Source organism: Nerophis lumbriciformis, linkage group LG09 (assembly GCF_033978685.3).
Source record: "Nerophis lumbriciformis linkage group LG09, RoL_Nlum_v2.1, whole genome shotgun sequence".
Taxonomy (NCBI): domain Eukaryota; kingdom Metazoa; phylum Chordata; class Actinopteri; order Syngnathiformes; family Syngnathidae; genus Nerophis; species Nerophis lumbriciformis.
Genome location: NC_084556.2, coordinates 36773490 through 36792500, shown reverse-complemented (window position 1 = coordinate 36792500; position 19011 = coordinate 36773490). Strand labels below are relative to the sequence as shown.

General features: G+C 40.7%; 1 protein-coding gene across 2 annotated transcripts in view; it reads right to left on the bottom strand.

Moving 5' to 3' along the window:
• The window catches only part of ppp1r14aa (protein phosphatase 1, regulatory (inhibitor) subunit 14Aa), an 18943-nt gene extending 1719 nt beyond the window's left edge, over nucleotides 1–17224 (bottom strand). Inside the window, exons 1-2 of one of the 2 annotated variants that reach the window (XM_061961868.2) lie at nucleotides 16746–17224; nucleotides 3834–3914 (exon numbers count right to left, since the gene is read on the bottom strand). In XM_061961868.2, coding sequence (XP_061817852.1) covers nucleotides 3834–3914; nucleotides 16746–16946 — 282 coding nt within the window. In that variant the 5' untranslated portion in view covers nucleotides 16947–17224. The remainder of the gene's footprint in view (nucleotides 1–3833; nucleotides 3915–16745) is intronic. The other variant, XM_061961869.2, reaches the window with a different exon arrangement.
• Nucleotides 17225–19011: the final 1787 nt, after the last annotated feature.

The window sequence follows — 19011 nt, the reverse complement described above, 5'->3', positions numbered from 1 at the left end:
AGCTTTTATCAACTACGCCAAATAGCGAAAGTGAAACCGTTTCTGTCAGGACATGATCTTGAGAAATTAATCCACACCTTTATCTCGACTCGTCTTGACTACTGCAATGCCCTGTACGTAGGCATTAGCCAGGCCTCCCTCGCCTGCCTGCAGCTCGTGCAGAACTCTGCTGCTCGTCTGCTAACACAGACCCGCAGGCGTGAGCACATCACCCCTATACTAGCGTCCCTTCACTGGCTCCCTGTGCGTTACCGAATACATTTTAAACTCCTACTATTTGTTTTTAAATGTCTAAACAACCTCGCTCCAGCATATCTCTCCAACAACCTTCAGCCTTACTGCCCCCCCAGATCCCTAAGATCAGCCGATCAGCTGCTGTTGACGGTCCCTGACACAAGGCTGAAGCTTAGAGGTGACAGAGCTTTCGCCGCTGCTTCTCCCAAGCTCTGGAACGACTTACCTTTGAGTGTTAGACAGGCCTCCTCTCTTCCTGTTTTTAAATCGCTCTTAAAAACATACTTTTATTCCATGGCTTTTAACTCTGAGTGATCTCCATCTTGCTATGGCGTCCCATAATGCACCTGCTGTGAACCTGTTTTTATGTTTTATTTATTTATTTTTTATCATGCTCTGTTTGTGTTGTGGTGTGCTTGCTCGTTTCTCTTGTGTTATCTTTTAACCTGCCCATTGTACAGCACGTTGGCTACCCCTGTGGTAAATTTTAAATGTGCTTTATAAATAAAGTTGATTTGATTTGATTTGATTTGATGTTATGAGCATCCACAATATTTCGTACTCATCCATGTTAAACAGTGTAAATGCTGAGCTAAATGATTTGAAATGTACGGAAAATGAGGAATTACAGGAACATTGGATGTGTATAATTAGTTACCCAGAATTTGTTGATGCTTGAATGGGTTGAGTGATGTGGGAAAGTTACATTCATTTCAATGGGGATGTTTGGGTTACAAAAGAAAAATTATTGGAAAACTTAAAAAAAAAAAAAAATGTATGTTTTGGTGTTGGAAGGGCTTGAATCTGTATAGAAATGCGGACGTAGTTAGAATACTTAAAGGGGACCGTTGATGATTTTCCTCTTTTCTGACTTATAAAGGTTGTTACGATGTGATAAAGGGGTAATATTATGATTGTTTTTCTACATTTAAAATACTTCCTTGTGGTCTATATAACATGAAATGGTGGTGTTTAGGTCAAAATGTTGGATAGATTATGTTTTGCAGACAGTCTTTAAGCTGCTTTCTGACCGTTTAATCAGAGCGCGCCGTTTGGAGCAAGTTTGGAAGAAGGCAAGATAGTTGAATAAATATCTCAGTCATGCCTCTATGGTTTGATTTCAAATTTTCGGGACTAATGGGGATCCCAAATACACAAACACAGGTACTAACAGGTAAGAAAAGTTGGTTTTCGAGTAATCGTCACTTTCTTATTCTTCCATGTCACTCGACACCCGTTGTATTAGGTCTCCCATGGCTTAAACTTCATAATCATAGTATTGATTGGGGTAGAACCACCAATTTGGACCACTTTTTGCCATGCCAATTGTTTGCATTTCGCTGTTTCCACAACGTAAATGAGATCATTATTCTATCGGAGGTACCTGCCGAATATCACAACCTCAAACAGGTATTAAGTAAAAACTGGGCTCAGTCCCTTCTCCCACATCGTCCTTAAACTCCTCCCAGGGGCATCGTTACCTGTGGCAAGACTCTATAATGTTTCAGGTCGGGAACAGTCAGCATTAAGAGACTATATCGCGGCGGGTCTCATTCGCCCCTCTTTCTTTGCGGCCCTATGTTAACTCTTGTGGTCTAAACGGCATAACTGTGAAGAATAGCTATCCTTTGCCACTTATAGATTCGACATTTGCTTTTTTATCTTTGACAGCTGTTTTTATTTAATTGGATTTACACAATGCTTATCACCTGTTGAGAATTAAGGAAGGGGATGAGTGGAAGACCGCTTTTGACATTCCTGTGGAGCATTTTGAATACTAAGTAATGCCTTTAGACCTCACGAATGCGCCCGCAGTTTTCCAAAATCTTAATTAACGATGTCCTCAGGGACAGGATCAATCAATTCAGTGTTGTGTACCTTGATGCCATTTTTATCTTTTCCAGAAATCTCCAAGAACATGTCCGCCACGTCCGTCTTGTCTTGCAGCGGTTTTTGGAGAATCGGCTATATGTCAAAGCTTAGAAGTGCCGATTTCACTTGCCATCGGTGTCGTTTCTGGGGTTCATGGTAGTGAAGGGCCATCTCAAACTTGATCCTGCCGGTCTTCTCTATCCAATATCTATTCCGTCACGACAAGGGTTCCACATTGTATTGGAGTTCATTACATTTACCCGGGGCAATTCTTTCATGCCCAATGTGGTCAACCGATTTTCAAGAATGGCACACTTCATTCCCTTGTTTAAAATACCTATATCACTAAAGACTGTTCAACCACTGGTCAAGCAAGCTTTCCGCACTCATGGTACCCCTCTGGCCTTGGTCTTGGACAGGGGACCCAAATTCGCATCACAAGTATGGAAGGCTTTTTTAGCAAGGCATTTGGGGCCACTCAGAGCATTTCATTAGGATATCATCCCCACACCAATGGACCGACGGAGCGGGCTAACCACGACCTGGAGGCTGCACTGCGCCGTGTATGTCACAGGCACCTTTCCTCCTGGTCCTCCCACCTCCCTTGGGTGGAGTACGCTCACTATTCCCTCACCTCTTCTTTTTCCCTTCAACATTATCAGGATCATCATCCCTGCGGCGGTCGAACTCCAGCTGCCTCCAACCATCAAGTGACATCCAGTGGTTCACGTCTCCAACCTCAAACCGGTTCCAACCAGTCCGCTGTGCCCTCCTTCGACGCCTCATCGAATAAGTATCTACTTCTAATAAGTATCTACTTCCTCGCCACACCTTTTGTGTGCGATTTCCATTTCTCCACACCTATTGTGTGCATCCTTAGTGTTTTTTTTCTCACTCCTTTTTGAATGTGCTTTTTATTAATATTCTCTTTCGCTTCGTCTCCGCATTAGGGTCCTATCCGCGAAGACCGATCATGACATATCCTAGATCTGAATGAATGGAATATGTCAGATGCAACTATTTATTCACCACATGGTGGCTAGTGTTGAGAAAAACTTACATAAGAATTAATAGAAGAAAATAATGTGAGAAGGATCCATGGAAATAAAAATCATGATAACATGCATCAGTCTCATGAGCTCAGTGTGAACCTGGAAAAAGGGAGCTAATCTACCACTCTTAGTATTTTCTAGAAAATGCCAATCAGGCTGCACTTTGTTGATCTGTGATCATATCCCCAACTTGTGGACATCAGACCCTCATAACACCTTAATGCTGTCTGTTTCTGACAGTTTAGGCATTAACATGCACACCAGTGACCTGCTCGAGGCCATTTTGTGCGGCTCCTGGCAGGGATCCTCCTGTTCATTTTGCACAAAGTAGTAGAAAGCTGTCCTATTAAATGTGGTGTTACGGACAATGTATGAACTTTTGTGTAAATATATAGTCATCTTGTTTCCAATGAGCTCAACATGTTTATGTTGGAAAAGTTTAAGAAAGGTTTTATAACCGTGAATGTAGTTTAGTGTCAAAAACGTGGGTAGCAAAAACTAATATAACTTTGGTGCAGAATAACGTGAATGCTCTTCAGTGTTTACACAATAAAACAATAAAAGTAGCTCTGGAGCTGCTTTCCTTGGTTCCAAGTAGCTCTCAAAATGTAAATGTTTGGAGAAGTCTGCTTAATTAACTACTAGAAAGTACTGCATTATGCTATTCAATGTTACCTGCAACTTGTTCATGCGTTGCATATCATCTGGTAGGTCAATTAAGTCGTCAATATTCACCTCTTCTGGTATATCTCCTTCCTGAAATCAAAACACAAAATGAGAAAAACACACAATCTCCTCCATCTTCATCATTCATCATACAAAGTAAGTGGCTTTTACTATCACCTATGGAGCAATAAACACTCCACTCGCACATACAATCAGTCTGAAGCACGGTCAATGGCATCCACCCATTGTATCAGCCTGCCTAGCCATTGGAGGAACTTTTAAAATTCATACGCCGCAATATTTTGTCATCAAAAAGTTTGTTGAAGCTATTGGATTGTATTGTTGAACAATATTGGATGTTTGGGACTGCTGTCAGTTGGGACAAAAGACACATGGACGCGCACTGGATTCACATGAACGCCATTCATTCACAAGTTGTTGCTACGATACATTTTCACAGTCATCTTTGTCACAAAGGTGTTTTGTATTTGTCAAATATTCCCCGCTTAGGCGCAGTGGGCCTTCACATAAGGTGAATGTACCATTTTGTTTATTTTTGGAAGTTTGTTGTAGCTTTTACTTTCGTGTGTCAAGCAGGTGAAGCATTGCTTAGGAGTGCTGCTGTTATGGTTTTAAGAAGCTCAGTTGTAAGTAGATCAACTACTTCCAATACTTCATCAGCCAGAATTAAAGCTGAGGCTGAAGCAGCTGCTATTCTGGTTTGGCAAAAGCGACTAAAGGATACTCATGCTCTAGATAAGCAATAGCAGCTTCTAAGGAGGAAGAAGGAAGAACTGGACTTGGACATGGAGTTGGCTGCATCTATGGCAAAGGTGAATGTGTTAAAAGCTGCAGAAGGATCCTGTGTGTCTCGAATTTCTGCTCAATCTGATGGCATAAATTCATATTGTTAAAGAAAAAAATCCATTATTAAACGCTAATGCTGAGCTTTTTGTTCCTGTGCACACAAGACATACATATTCGAGAGATGGTGTTAGGCCTGAAGTAGTAGAGGAACCTTGTGCACCAATATCTCAACCTTTTTAGCTTGCATCACAATATGAGTTATTACAGTGCTTTGAACCAACTACACATATTACTTGTGATAGCTCTGATCGATTACTTACGGTTTTGGAAAAGCAAAATGAAATCACATCTTTATTGGTGGAACAACAATCACTTTTACTTTTACCTAAACAAGAGCTGCAGATTTTTGATAGAAATCTGTAGCATAATCAGACATTTATACAAACTTTTGAACATAATATTGAAGACAGAACACAAAACCCTCAAGACCGTTTATACTATCCTGAAGGCGCCCGGTGATCTCATTAGAATCTCTCAACACATGCCAAATCAGTTTGTATACAATAAAGCAAAACCATTACTCAGACAGCATTTTGGAGACCCATTTAAAATATCATCATGGAGAAGGTACTCACATGGCCAGTGATTAGGTCAGAAGACCACAAGGCTTTGCAAACATATCGTTTTTTTGTTAAGAGTGTTGCAATGCTATGGAGGATTCACTGTGTGACCTAAATGTTCCTGTAAACATGCAAACCGTTGTAAAGAAACTACCATTTAAACTTAGATGGAGAAGTGTTGCCTGTGACCTGCAGGAGAAATTTAAGAGAATAGTAACGTTTAAAGACAATTCAGAGTTTGTGGTGAAGCAAGTGAAGATTACCAGTGACCCTGTGTCCGGAGATATACAGGATTCCTTTGTGACAAAAGGGAAAACTAAAAACTTACCTATGATGAAACGTCTAAAGACTAGAGGCAATCGTTTTGCCACTACAGTTTCACCTGTGAAGAAAATAGTTCAGCCTGGCTCTACCTACTTGGGATGAAAGCTTGTCTGTTTTGTGGAGCTCAACTTTTCATAGATATGTGTCTCCTATTGGAGGAAATAACACACAAGGAAAAAATGTTGTTTTTGAAATATAATAATGTGTGTTTTGGTTGTTTTTGTATTGGACATAAAACCAAATACTACACACGGCGCCTTGTATGTATGGTGTGTAATTGAAGGCACCCTACTTTGCTGTATATCTATAGTAAAGACAAGAAAACAAGTTAAATTCAGGCTCACGCAAGCTCACAAGTGGCCGGAGGAGACGCTGTTGTTTCTGTACAGTGGAGTGGTTTAACTGGGGCAGGCAAACAACACTGTATACTTTCTATATTGCCTGTACAAGTAAAGTCCAAGAAGGGAAATTAGATACTTTTTAAAAACGCATTTTTGGATCCTGGAAGTACAGCTTCATTTTGTACTGAACGGCTAATGAATAGGTTTAATCTGAAGGAAAGAAAATTAGGAATACTGCTTCGAACAATGGGACAGCCATTGAAAGCAACATGATAACAGACTTGGAAGTGGCTGGATTGGACTCAGATCTCTTTTGAGATCTACCTGAGATCATGCCGTACATCAGGGTAATATCCCCCATAATAAAGATCTTCAGAAATGGTCACGCCTGAGACATAAAAATTACAGGGACTAATGCAGATGTAGATCTTCTAATTGGTACCAATGTTCCTTAAGCATTAGAGCCAAGGGAGGTGGTTCACACTGTTCATGGAGGCCTGCATGCTGCAAAGACCATCTTGGGTTGGACAGTCAATGTTCCTCTCAGAAGAGAGAGCCATGTTAGTGAGCATTTTTCGCAGCCAGATATCACTGTAAATCATATTTCTGTTGCGAGACTTGACGAGCTTTGCAAGAAGCAGTTTAAAGTGGACTTTCCTGAAACTGCACAGGATGAAGAAGCTTAACTCTCAAGGGAGGATAAGCACTTTACGGAACTAGTCTCAGAGACATCAAAGCTAGTCAACGATCTTTGCAACATTGGATTACCATTTAGACAAGGTGATATCAAAATGCCAAACAATAAAAGAGGCTTTAATAAAGGCCCATCATTCTGTTATGATTATGACTCATTCATGTCCAGAATGCTTGATAGCGGCTATACGGAGAAAGATCTTGCTGACCTGCTTGACTGTTATGGGAGAGTGTGGTATGTATCTCACTATGGTGTAGTCAGTGCTGGAAAGAAACTGTTGATCACAAGACCATTGTCCAAGAGGAGATCTAGCAGAGACTGTTCCAGTTTGTTGATCACTGGAAAGAACTCAGACATATCGGAGTAAGGAATCAGAGGCTGGACGAATCATTGGACTACCAGCAGTTAGTGGCAAATGTGGAAGAAGAACCATGGATTACAGGAATAGTTGTGGACACTGTTCCGGACAAAATGTATATGTGACGTTAAGGAATAAAACACAGCACGATGGGATTGGCCTAGCAATGGGACTACCTGGACCAGCTATTTGGACAGATCAACCACGAAAATCTGCCTTCTGCAGGTAGCGGATGAGCAGTGAAGACCTTGAATTGGAATATATATGCCTGCAAGAGGCAATGATGAGAGATATAGCAGATTAGTCTCGCTTAACAAGTGGCTGGCTAGCTTCTGTAGACAACAGGGACTAACGTGTATTGATAATTGGCCCTCTTTCTGGGGCAAACCAGGCTTGCTGATGAGAGACGGCCTTCACCCTAACCAGGAAGGCGCCATCATCCTGCCTAAAAACAGACTACTGTTTAAGTCACATTTGACTAACTACACTAGAGCAAGCCCGGTCACAGGCAATTACAGAGCCTGCTAGTCCGGGTGAGGAGTCAGTTAAGCTAGAACTAGCCAGCGCCAGGCTGGATAATCCCTGTACGCATAGCAATTCTCTTAGAATAATACACAACTCACATAATGTGTTTTCTGTTGTGAATGTGTCAGAGGTAGATATGCATTCTACTGAGGTGGCAAATTATGATGCGTTCAGTCTATCGCAGCATCAAGCAAACAATCTGAAAATTCCCGTCGTATCAATTCCTAGATATGGTCGAAACTATTTAAAGTGCACTACGTATAATAAACGCAACATTATTAATATTGCTACTACGGATAATTTAAACAAAAACTCGTCAAAACAGCCCAATACTTATAATATGGGCTTTTTAAACATAAGATCATTGTCTCCCAAAACGTTATTAGTTAATGAGGTCATTAGAGACAACAATCTTAACGTCATTGGTCTTAGCGAAACCTGGCTCAAACCAGACAATTTTTTTGCGCTAAATGAGGCATCTCCTCCTAACTATACGAATGCACATATTGCCCGTCCCCTCAAAAGGGGGGGGGGGGTCGCACTAATATACAATGAAAACTTTAACCTTACCCCTAACCTAAATAATAAATACAAATCGTTTGAGGTGCTTACTATGAGGTCTGTCGCACCGCTGCCTCTCGACCTGGCTGTTATCTACCGCCCCCCAGGGCCCTACTCGGACTTTATCAATGAATTCTCAGAGTTCGTTGCTGATCTAGTGATGCACGCAGACAATATAATCATAATGGGGGACTTTAATATCCATATGAATACCCCATCGGACCCTCAGTGCGTGGCGCTCCAGACTATAATTGATAGCTGTGGTCTTACACAAATAATAAATGAACCTACGCATCGCAACGGTAAAACGATAGATCTAGTGCTGGTCCGGGGTGTCACCACCTCCAAAGTTATGGTACTCCCGTATACTAAAGTAATGTCCGATCATTACCTTATAAAATTCGAAGTTCTGACTCATTGTCAACAAGCTAATAATAATAATAACTGCTATAGCAGCCGCAACATTAATGCTGCCACAACGATGACTCTTGCTGACCTACTGCCTTCGGTAATGGCACCATTCCCAAATTATGCTGGCTCTATTGATAACCTCACTAACAACTTTGACAATGCCCTGCGCGAAACCATTGATAGTATAGCACCGCTAAAACAAAAAAGGGCCCCTAAAAGACGCACCCCATGGTTTACAGAAGAAACCAGAGCTCATAAATTATCATGTAGAAAGTTGGAACGCAAATGGCGCGCGACCAAGCTTGAGGTTTTCCATCAAGCATGGAGTGATAGTTTAATATCGTATAAACGCATGCTTACCTTAGCTAAAGCTAAATATTACTCAAATCTCATCCGCCTCAACAAAAACTACCCTAAATTTTTGTTTAGTACAGTAGCATCGCTAACCCAACAAGGGACTCCTCCCAATAGCTCCACCCACTCGGCAGATGACTTTATGAATTTCTTTAATAAGAAAATTGAACTCATTAGAAAGGAGATTAAAGACAACGCATCCCAGCTACAACTGGGTTCTATTAACACAGATACAACTGTATCTACGACGGATACTGCAATACAAAATAGTCTCTCTCTTTTTGATGAAATAACATTAGAGGAACTATTACGGCGTGTAAGGGGGATAAAACAAACAACATGTTTACTTGACCCACTTCCAGGGAAACTTATCAAGGAGCTTTTTGTATTATTAAGTCCATTAGTGCTAAATATTATAAACTTATCACTTTCCTCTGACACTGTTCCCCTAGCATTCAAGAAAGCGGTTATTCATCCTCTGCTCAAAAGACCTAACCTTGATCCTGACCTCATGGTAAACTACCGACCGGTGTCCCACCTTCCCTTTATTTCGAAAATCCTCGAAAGAATTGTCGCACAGCAGCTAAATGAACACTTAGTGTCTAACAATCTCTGTGAACCTTTTCAATCCGGTTTCAGGGCAAATCACTCTACGGAGACAGCCCTCGCAAAAATGACTAATGATCTACTGCTAACGATGGATTCTGATGCGTCATCTATGTTGCTGCTTCTTGATCTTAGCGCTGCTTTCGATACCGTCGATCATAATATTTTATTAGAGCGTATCAAAACACGTATTGGTATGTCAGACTTAGCCTTGTCGTGGTTTAACTCTTATCTTACTGACAGGATGCAGTGCGTCTCCCATAATAATGTGACCTCGGACTATGTTAAGGTAACGTGCGGAGTTCCTCAGGGTTCGGTTCTTGGCCCTGCACTCTTTAGTATTTACATGCTGCCGCTAGGTGACATGATACGCAAATACGGTGTTAGCTTTCATTGTTATGCTGATGACACCCAACTCTACATGCCCCTAAAGCTGACCAACACGCCGGATTGCAGTCAGCTGGAGGCGTGTCTTAATGAAATTAAACAATGGATGTCCGCTAACTTCTTGCAACTCAACGCCAAGAAAACGGAAATGCTGATTATCGGTCCTGCTAAACACCGACATTTATTTAATAATACCACCTTAACATTTGACAACCAAACAATTACACAAGGCGAATCAGTAAAGAATCTGGGTATTATCTTCGACCCAACTCTCTCGTTAGAATCACACATTAAGAGTGTTACTAAAACGGCCTTCTTTCATCTCCATAATATCGCTAAAATTCGTTCTATTTTATCCACTACTAGCTTTATCCACTAGCGACGCTGAGATCATTATTCATGCGTTCGTTACGTCTCGTCTCGACTACTGTAACGTATTATTTTCGGGTCTCCCTATGTCTAGCATTAAAAGATTACAATTGGTACAAAATGCGGCTGCTAGACTTTTGACAAGAACAAGAAAGTTTGATCATATTACGCCTATACTGGCTCACCTGCACTGGCTTCCTGTGCACTTAAGATGTGACTTTAAGGTTTTACTACTTACGTATAAAATACTACACGGTCTAGCTCCGTCCTATCTTGTCGATTGTATTGTACCATATGTCCCGGCAAGAAATCTGCGTTCAAAGAACTCTGGCTTATTAGTGATTCCCAGAGCCCAAAAAAAGTCTGCGGGCTATAGAGCGTTTTCTATTCGAGCTCCAGTACTATGGAATGCCCTCCCGGTAACAATTAGAGATGCTACCTCAGTAGAAGCATTTAAGTCCCATCTTAAAACTCATTTGTATACTCTAGCCTTTAAATAGATCCCCCTTTTAGACCAGTTGATCTGCCGTTTCTTTTCTTTTCTCCTCTTCTCCCCTCTTCCTTGTGGAGGGGGGTGGGGGGGGCACAGGTCGGGTGGCCATGGATGAAGTGCTGGCTGTCCAGAGTCGGAACCCGGGGTGGACCGCTCGCCTGTGCATCGGCTGGGAACATCTCTGCGCTGCTGACCCTTCTCCGCTCGGGATGGTGTCCTGCTGGCCCCACTATGGACTGGACTCTTACTATTATGTTGGATCCACTATGGACTGGACTCTCACAATATTATGTCAGACCCACTCGACATCCATTGCATTCGGTCTCCCCTAGAGGGGGGGGTTACCCACATATGCGGTCCTCTCCAAGGTTTCTCATAGTCATTCACATCGACGTCCCACTGGGGTGAGTTTTTCCTTACCCTTATGTGGGCTTTGTACTGAGGATGTCGTTGTGGCTTGTGCAGCCCTTTGAGACACTTGTGATTTAGGGCTATATAAATAAACATTGATTGATTGATTGATATGGACATAAACTTTTTGTATTCTGAGAGACCTTATGAATTTTTCAGAATACGGATTTTTGGCTCTCCTTTTGTATTATTTTTTTGCATGGTGTCTGTCTCCCACAAGTATATTGGTGATTATTATTTTGTAATAATTAGGGGCCGAAATGTAGGAGCCACCCTTGCATTCCCCTAAATTGTGTGGATGTATACTCTTAGCACTACACCGATTGGTTGTGGGTTGCACTGTGAGCGTGGTGTTTTCATTATACTAAGCGCATTCCCCTACGGTGCGGGTGGCATGGATAATGGTGGCAGGGTGAGCAGGGGAAAAAACTTTTAGTTGACCATAGTCGTCATCATCTTCTCTATCATCTTAATCTTCTATGCTCATTACAGGCTTTTCCGTCATTTTGGCAGATTATTTATTCAGTCATCTTCATCATACATCATACAAAGTAAGTACTATCACCTATGGAGCAATAAACACGCCACTAGCACATAAGATCAGTCTAAAGCGTCATCAAAGTCATCCACCCCTTGTATCAGCTTGCCCCAGCATTTTAGTTACTTTTGAAATGAATACACTGCGTTAATAATGTTTATAGATTAATAAATTATTGATTTACTATCAAATCGTAGCCCTTGAATCATAATGGAATCCTGAGGTCCTCAATGATTCCCACCTCAAAGCATAAATCTTTCTTCAGGTCTCTAACAACCTAAAAATAAATAAACATGCATTTTTTTAGTTGCTGTGGTAGAATCCAGGTTAATGCTGCTATGCTTTTATTTTGAAGCCTACTTTGAACTGAACAGGAAGTCACAATTTTTCCCCCACCACCCCTTGTAATACTCTTGAGCAATCTTTGTTTCCATATACTATTTCCATATATTATTACATATGTATTTTTTTGTTAAAAAATAAGATGTTGATTAGGCGTCAAGGTGATGCTGCAAGATGTTCTACTTCAGGAAGATTGGGAAAACCTTGGAACAAAAAAGCTGAATACCAAGTGTTGTTTTGGCGTGACAGAGCCTCAGCAGCTTGCTCTCTTTCAACAATTGTCTATTGTAGCTTTGCATCAGCTGAGTGTGTGTGGGGAGGGGTCTCATCCACAATACGACATTGTGTGTGCCTCCTCTAACAGGACTACCTCTTCAACGACTTTTATATGTTCATCCTGCTTTTTCCTTAAGCTTTGGATGCAGGCCACAAGCCCAATTTGAAGACTTTGGGTACAAATGAAAAGGTTTTATCCTCTCATGTCCCCTCACACGTGATCCTAAGGGTGCAGATAAACCAGATGCACACTGTTTATCTCCTACAATGCTCCCTTCCTCTCGCTTGTTTTCTCATCATTTAAACCTCTCTAGTTTCAGACTGGCCATGTAAGGAAACATGTTCCAAGACAGATACAGATCTCAGGATGCTTGGCCTTGTAAGGAGATGCAGCGCAGCTCATCTCTGTTCACTCTTATGACATTTCATAGATCATGGCAGTCGTCAGCACTGTCTACCATAAGGGGATCAATTCTAATATCAATAGTAAAGATATTAAGGGTAGTATTAAAGTTGGCATAAGATTTACAATGTCTTTTTTCACAAATGTGTGTTTTTTATTGTATTGTTTATATTTTTACATTATTAAATGTACAGTGTTACCACAACGTTCAAGTTTTTTTTAAATATATGAGCAGTCTCCCAGCTAATTGTTATGCTTTTAGTTGCCAGAAAAAAATTGGATTACGCGCCTCCTCGCTGCTTGTTGGCATAGCGAATACCACAGGGAACCCCGAAAGATCCGCCTAAAACATACGGTCTTACTTGCTAGCATTAGCTTATAGCAAGAGATCAACATAACTTTGCTTTCCAACCATGGGAAGGAAGGAAGTGACTGGGGAAGACAGTGCTGAGATGAAGAAGTGGATGATACTCATTGAATTAAAGACAGGAATCATTAAAAGCATTACAGAGTGTGTAGCTACTGTAATTACTTAAAGCAGTTTGAGCATATCACTGCTAGTCTGCACCATTCTGAAGCAGATTGAGTCGATAACGCCAGCCAAGAGCGTTAAAATAATATCCAAACAGCTGACATTTAACCATAAAAATACAGAGAGGCTGCTGGTGGTATGTTTGACGGGTAAGCAGCTGGAAGGAGATGCTGTAGAAGTCAGCTCTCTAAGGTAAATGCTGTACATTATTTTAACATTACATAAAAAAAATCACTGTAGTGGTTTTTACAACACTTTACTGTATTGTTTTTTTTACATTTCTGATAAAAAAGTTTGTTATTCTATTTAAGAGGCATGTTACGTGTTAAAATTGTGCTCCGATTAAATTTATGTTCATTCATTTCAATGGACGTTTATTTGAGATTGTTTTGTGTTATGAGCGGCATCATGGAACCAATAAAGCTGAGGTACTACTGCATTTGGTGTTATACTGTTGACAAAGTCAAAGCGTTTGAATGAGAGCCAGGGTAGTATGTTACTCTCTTTATTTTTTACTATTTACTTTTTTTTGCTTAATCAATGTTATTAATAGATCAATCAAACTTTATTTATACAGCACTTTTCATACACAGGCAAGTGACAAGACAAAATGATTTACCCCCCAAAAAATAAGAAGAGAAGAAAACACACACACACACAAACACAGCACTACTGACAATAACAAAACATAGCATTACGTAATAAAAATAAATAATAGTATTATTTTGTGAATATTGATGCACTGTCTTGCTATTGTTGTAATTAGATATTGTTTAATTTATCACAAATATGCGTGTGGCCTTTGTTTCTTTTCTGATGATCAACAAATTAAAACCAAAATCATTCAATGATCTTAAAAAAATCAGTATTGGTGTCAGCGATACTGAATCTGTACTTACAGTACTTGGTATCTGATCAATGACAAAATGCTTTATTTTACAGTGGAACCTCCGTTTTTGTATGCCCTATTTTTCGTAAGATTTAGTTTTTGATGAAATATGCCACATGTTGGAGAGTCAGTCTCTTTTTTCTTAGTACTACAGCAAAATAACCTACTAGGGACCAAATATGTTATTAAACTGCCTTTAATCATGTTCGCACATAGCCAATACGCACTCAAAACACAAAAATAAATAAAGTGATATAATAAAATAGCAATAAAAGTAATTGAAAATTGAGTTTTCAGAGAAAAAAAATTTGATTTTATTTTTGGCCAAAATCTTGCAGCCCTACTTCAGACTGTAGTAAAGGGAATACATTCAACACGAAACAGGAAACCCACATAACAAAATAAGAGCACTGAACTTGAACTGAAGGAAAACTATGTCATGCAAAGTAGCGAGTGGAAGCAGTTTGTTAAAGAAGGTGAGAAATGCTACTGAATTGTAAAAAAAAACCTGACAGTAATGTACGAAGGCGCCGTCCACATGGCTCTACGTTCCCCTCATCCCGCTCATCGTCGTCTTTGTCAACAAGGGTCTCCAATAAAGATAAAAGTGATGTTCAACATTAACTAATTTATTCAATTCTTCTATATAAGGAATCTTAAACTCAATATACCTGCGGGCCGCTGGAGGTAGAGTTCGGTTGAGGCTGGGACGTAGAAGCTGGCCCTGAAGTATTCACTTTAAGGATTGTACGGTATACCGGTATTAGTATAGTACCGCGATACTAATGAATCATATTCGGTATTATACGGCCTCTAAAAAGTACCCCCATAATTAATTTTCTACCAATCGTCCTTAATAATTTTGACAAAATAATAGAATGGAAAATGAGACAATATGTTACTGCATATGTCAGCAGCTAAATTAGGAGCCTCTGTTTGCTTACTGACTACTAAAAGACAAGTTGTCTTGTATGTTCACTATTTTATTTAAGGACAAAGTTGCAATAAGAAACATATGTTTGATATACCGTAAGATTTTTGGATAGAATAAAGCCAATAATGCTATTTTTTATGGTCCCCTTTATTTAGAAAAGTATCGAAATAATTTTGGTACCGGTACCAAAATATTGGGATCGGTACGACACTAAAAGACATACATAATTACTTGTTAACTGCTTGTCAGCCAGGGGACTAAAAATAAATACAGTGTCAGCCAAAGGGGATCGGCGTTCGTGAACCGCAATAAAATGCATTAATCGGCATTGAGCTTTATCACGAAAATCGGCCGATACTGATTGGTGGCCGATCAATCGGCGCATTCCTAATCTAAAAGTTTGTTTTTCTTTTTAAAAGGCATGTTACACCTTAAAAATGTGTTGTATTGGAGTGGCCGAGCCCCAATTTGATTTCAATTAATTTCAATGGGAGACGTTGATTTGATATACAAGTGTTTTGGGTTAAGAGCTCCATCACATAACCAATTAAGCTCGTAAATTGAAGTCCCACAGTGTATGATGATATCCACATCAACAATACTATCCCTGTATTTACTTGGTATCAGATCCATACCAAATGTCGTAGTATCGCCCACCAATACTTGACTTGGTATACTCAGTGTTGCTTTATAATGTATTGTTAAATGTGAGGATTAAAGGACGAAACTGACGTTTTGAGAGTTTATGTAAGGCAGTGTTTTTCAACCTTTTTCTGAGCCAAGGCACATTTATTTCATAGAAAAAATTCTGAGACACACCACCAGCATGAAACATAAAAAAATTAAACTCAGTTGACAATAAAAAGTTGTTCTCGCAATTGTTGGATATGAATTCAAACCATAACCAACCATGCATCAATATAGCTCTTGTCTCAAAGTAGGTGTGCTGTCACGACCGGTCACATCACACCCTGACTTATTTTGGTGTGTAGTGTTTTAGTTATTGTCTTGCGCTCCTTTTTTGGTGGCTTTTTTCCTCTTTTGTTGGTATTTTCCTGTAGCAATTTCATGTCTTCCTTGAACGCTATTGTCCACACCGGCTTTGTTTTCGCAATCAAGACTATTTAAGTTGTGCGGACGCTTTCCTTCTTTGTGGGGACATTGTTGATTGTCATGTCATGTACGGATGTACTTTGTGGACGCCGTCTGCTCCGCACGCTGTAAGTCTTTGCTGTCGTCCAGCATTCTGTTTTTGTTTACTTTGTAGCCAGTTCAGTTTTAGTTTAGTTTTGCATAGCCATCCCTAAGCTTCAATGCCTTTTCTTAGCGGCACTCGCCTTTTGTTTATTTTTGGTTTAAGTGTTAGATACCTTTTTACCTACACGCTGCCTCCTGCATATTGCGATCACGACACACTATGTTCCCGACATCTACAAAGCAATTAGCTACCTGCTGCCACCTACTGATGTGGAACAGTATTACACGGTTATTCTGCCGAGCTCTAGACAGCACAGACACTCAACAACAACAACTCATTATTTGCAGATTATAATTACTGATTTGCAAAAAATATTTTTAACCCAATTAGGTGAAATTACATAATCTCACGGCACACGGCACAGTGGTTGAAAAACACTCATGTAGGGGGTGGTTTTAGTAAAAACATATGTTGTTTTTTTTGTTTAATGAAGCTATAAATAAAGCATATTTATTGTTATTTGCAGAAATTATCGTATTTGGACCCACCTGACCAGCGTAGAGCACATCCAGGCTCTCATCGATCCACTTCTCGACGTCGAGCCGCCTCTGCAGCTCTTTCCGGTTGTACTTGACCGTGACCCGGCCATGTCTCTTGGGTACATGGCCAGCCTGCTCCTGAAATCCTTCCTCTGTTCGGTGAACGTCGTCATTTTCTTCAAGTGTTGTCCGTGTCCGGTCTGCTGCCATGACTGCTCGGGACTGGGCTGACTGACTCTTTTTTTTTTTACCAGCACAAGTGGATACGGGGAGGCGACAGATCGACTGGAGCCTCTTTCCGTCTCATAAAGTAAACATGTAAGACCTCTCATATATGTAAGTATGTATACAAGCCATTATCCTAACCTGTCTTTGTCTAACGTTGTACTATCGCAAACCATCCAAAAAGCCCACACATGCTTGCGTCCACTTCAGTGTCGGTCTGGCAGAGATATGCGTGGACCGGACTGGGGTGATATATCGTTCTCCTGTGTGTGCCTCCCCAAATTTCATTGGCTGTTGACGCTATCAGTCAAGCTGCATCAGATTAAAAAAAACATAGTATTTGTTTTTATTATGAGAAAACTATGTTTAAAACAAAGTGAGGCTTATATTTTGAAGTTCTACAATCAGGATGTGACAGGGGTTCACATACACTTATATTGTGTTTGAAGTGATGCAGCCCCAGGTTAAGAATTGCTTGGATTTTACTGACAGCATGTCCGAAAGGGACAATCCGTAGAAAATGGATGGCTGGATGGATGTCCGGCTTAAGTCCCTCCATTTAATATGCGTGGTAGTCAAGCTACCTCTGTTCTCAATGGGTACTAGGCACGATTTAACCTTTCTCAAAAAAAAATGCCTTATGCTTGTCCAAAAGGGACAAGCGGTAGAAAATGGATGGATGTACGGCTCAAGTCCCGACCATTAAATATGCGTGGTAGTCAAGCGAGCTCTGTTCTCAATGGGTACTAGGCACCATTTAATCTTTCTGGAAGAAAAAATGCCTTATGCTTGTCCGAAAGGGACAAGCGGTAGAAAATGGATGGATGGATAGATGTCCGGCTCAAGTCCCGCCCATTTAATATGTGTGGTGGTCAAGCTAGCTCTGTTCTCAATGGGTACTAGGCATCATTTAACCTTTCTCGAAGAAAAAATGCCTTATCCTTGTCCGAAAGGGACAACCGGTAGAAAATGGATGACTGGATGGATTTCCGGTTTAAGTCCCGCCCATTTAGTATGCGTGGTGGTCAAGCTAGCTCTGTTCTCAATGGGTACTAGGCACCATTTAACCTTTCTCACAGAAAAAAGGCCTTATGCTTGTCCGAAAGGGACAAACGGTAAAAATTGGATGGATGGATGGATGTCCGGCTCATGTCCCGTCCATTAAATATGCATGGTAGTCAAGCGAGCTCTGTTCTCAATGGGTACTAGGCACCATTTAATCTTTCTGGAAGAAAAAATGCCTTATGCTTGTCCGAAAGGGACAAGCGGTAGGAAATGGATGGATGGATAGATGTCCGGCTCAAGTCCCACCCATTTAATATGTGTGGTGGTCAAGCTAGCTCTGTTCTCAATGGGTACTAGGCATCATTTAACCTTTCTCGAAGAAAAAATGCCTTATCCTTGTCCGAAAGGGACAACCGGTAGAAAATGGATGACTGGATGGATTTCCGGTTTAAGTCCCGCACATTTAGTATGCGTGGTGGTCAAGCTAGCTCTGTTCTCAATGGGTACTAGGCACCATTTAACCTTTCTCACAGAAAAAAGGCCTTATGCTTGTCCGAAAGGGACAAACGGTAAAAAATGGATAGATGGATGAATGTCCGGCTCATGTCCCGTCCATTTAATAAGCCTGGTGGTCTAGCTAGCTCTGTTCTCAATGGGTACTAGGCACCATTTAACCTTTCTCGAAGAAAAAATGCCTTATGCTTGTATTGTTCTCAGCTGTAGGAATCGTTGAATTTGCAAAAAGTTTAAACGTTTCTTCAGAGTTCCTCGAGAGGTAATCAAAAAGGGCGGAAGAGTGCAAGATTTTACAATACCCTGACTAGAAAATTAGCACGCACTCTAGTCCAAGGGAGCAGAGTTGAAGAATGCACAGGTTTGCAGTGATCAATTCGTTAAAGGTTTATTTGATACATGTTTGATATAACGGCACAATGGGACGGTGCATGTACCTCACAATACGAAGGTCCTGGGTTCGTTCCCGGGGTCTTTCTGTGTGTGGAGTTCACATGTTCTCCCCGTGAATGCGTGGGTTCCCTCCTCCCAC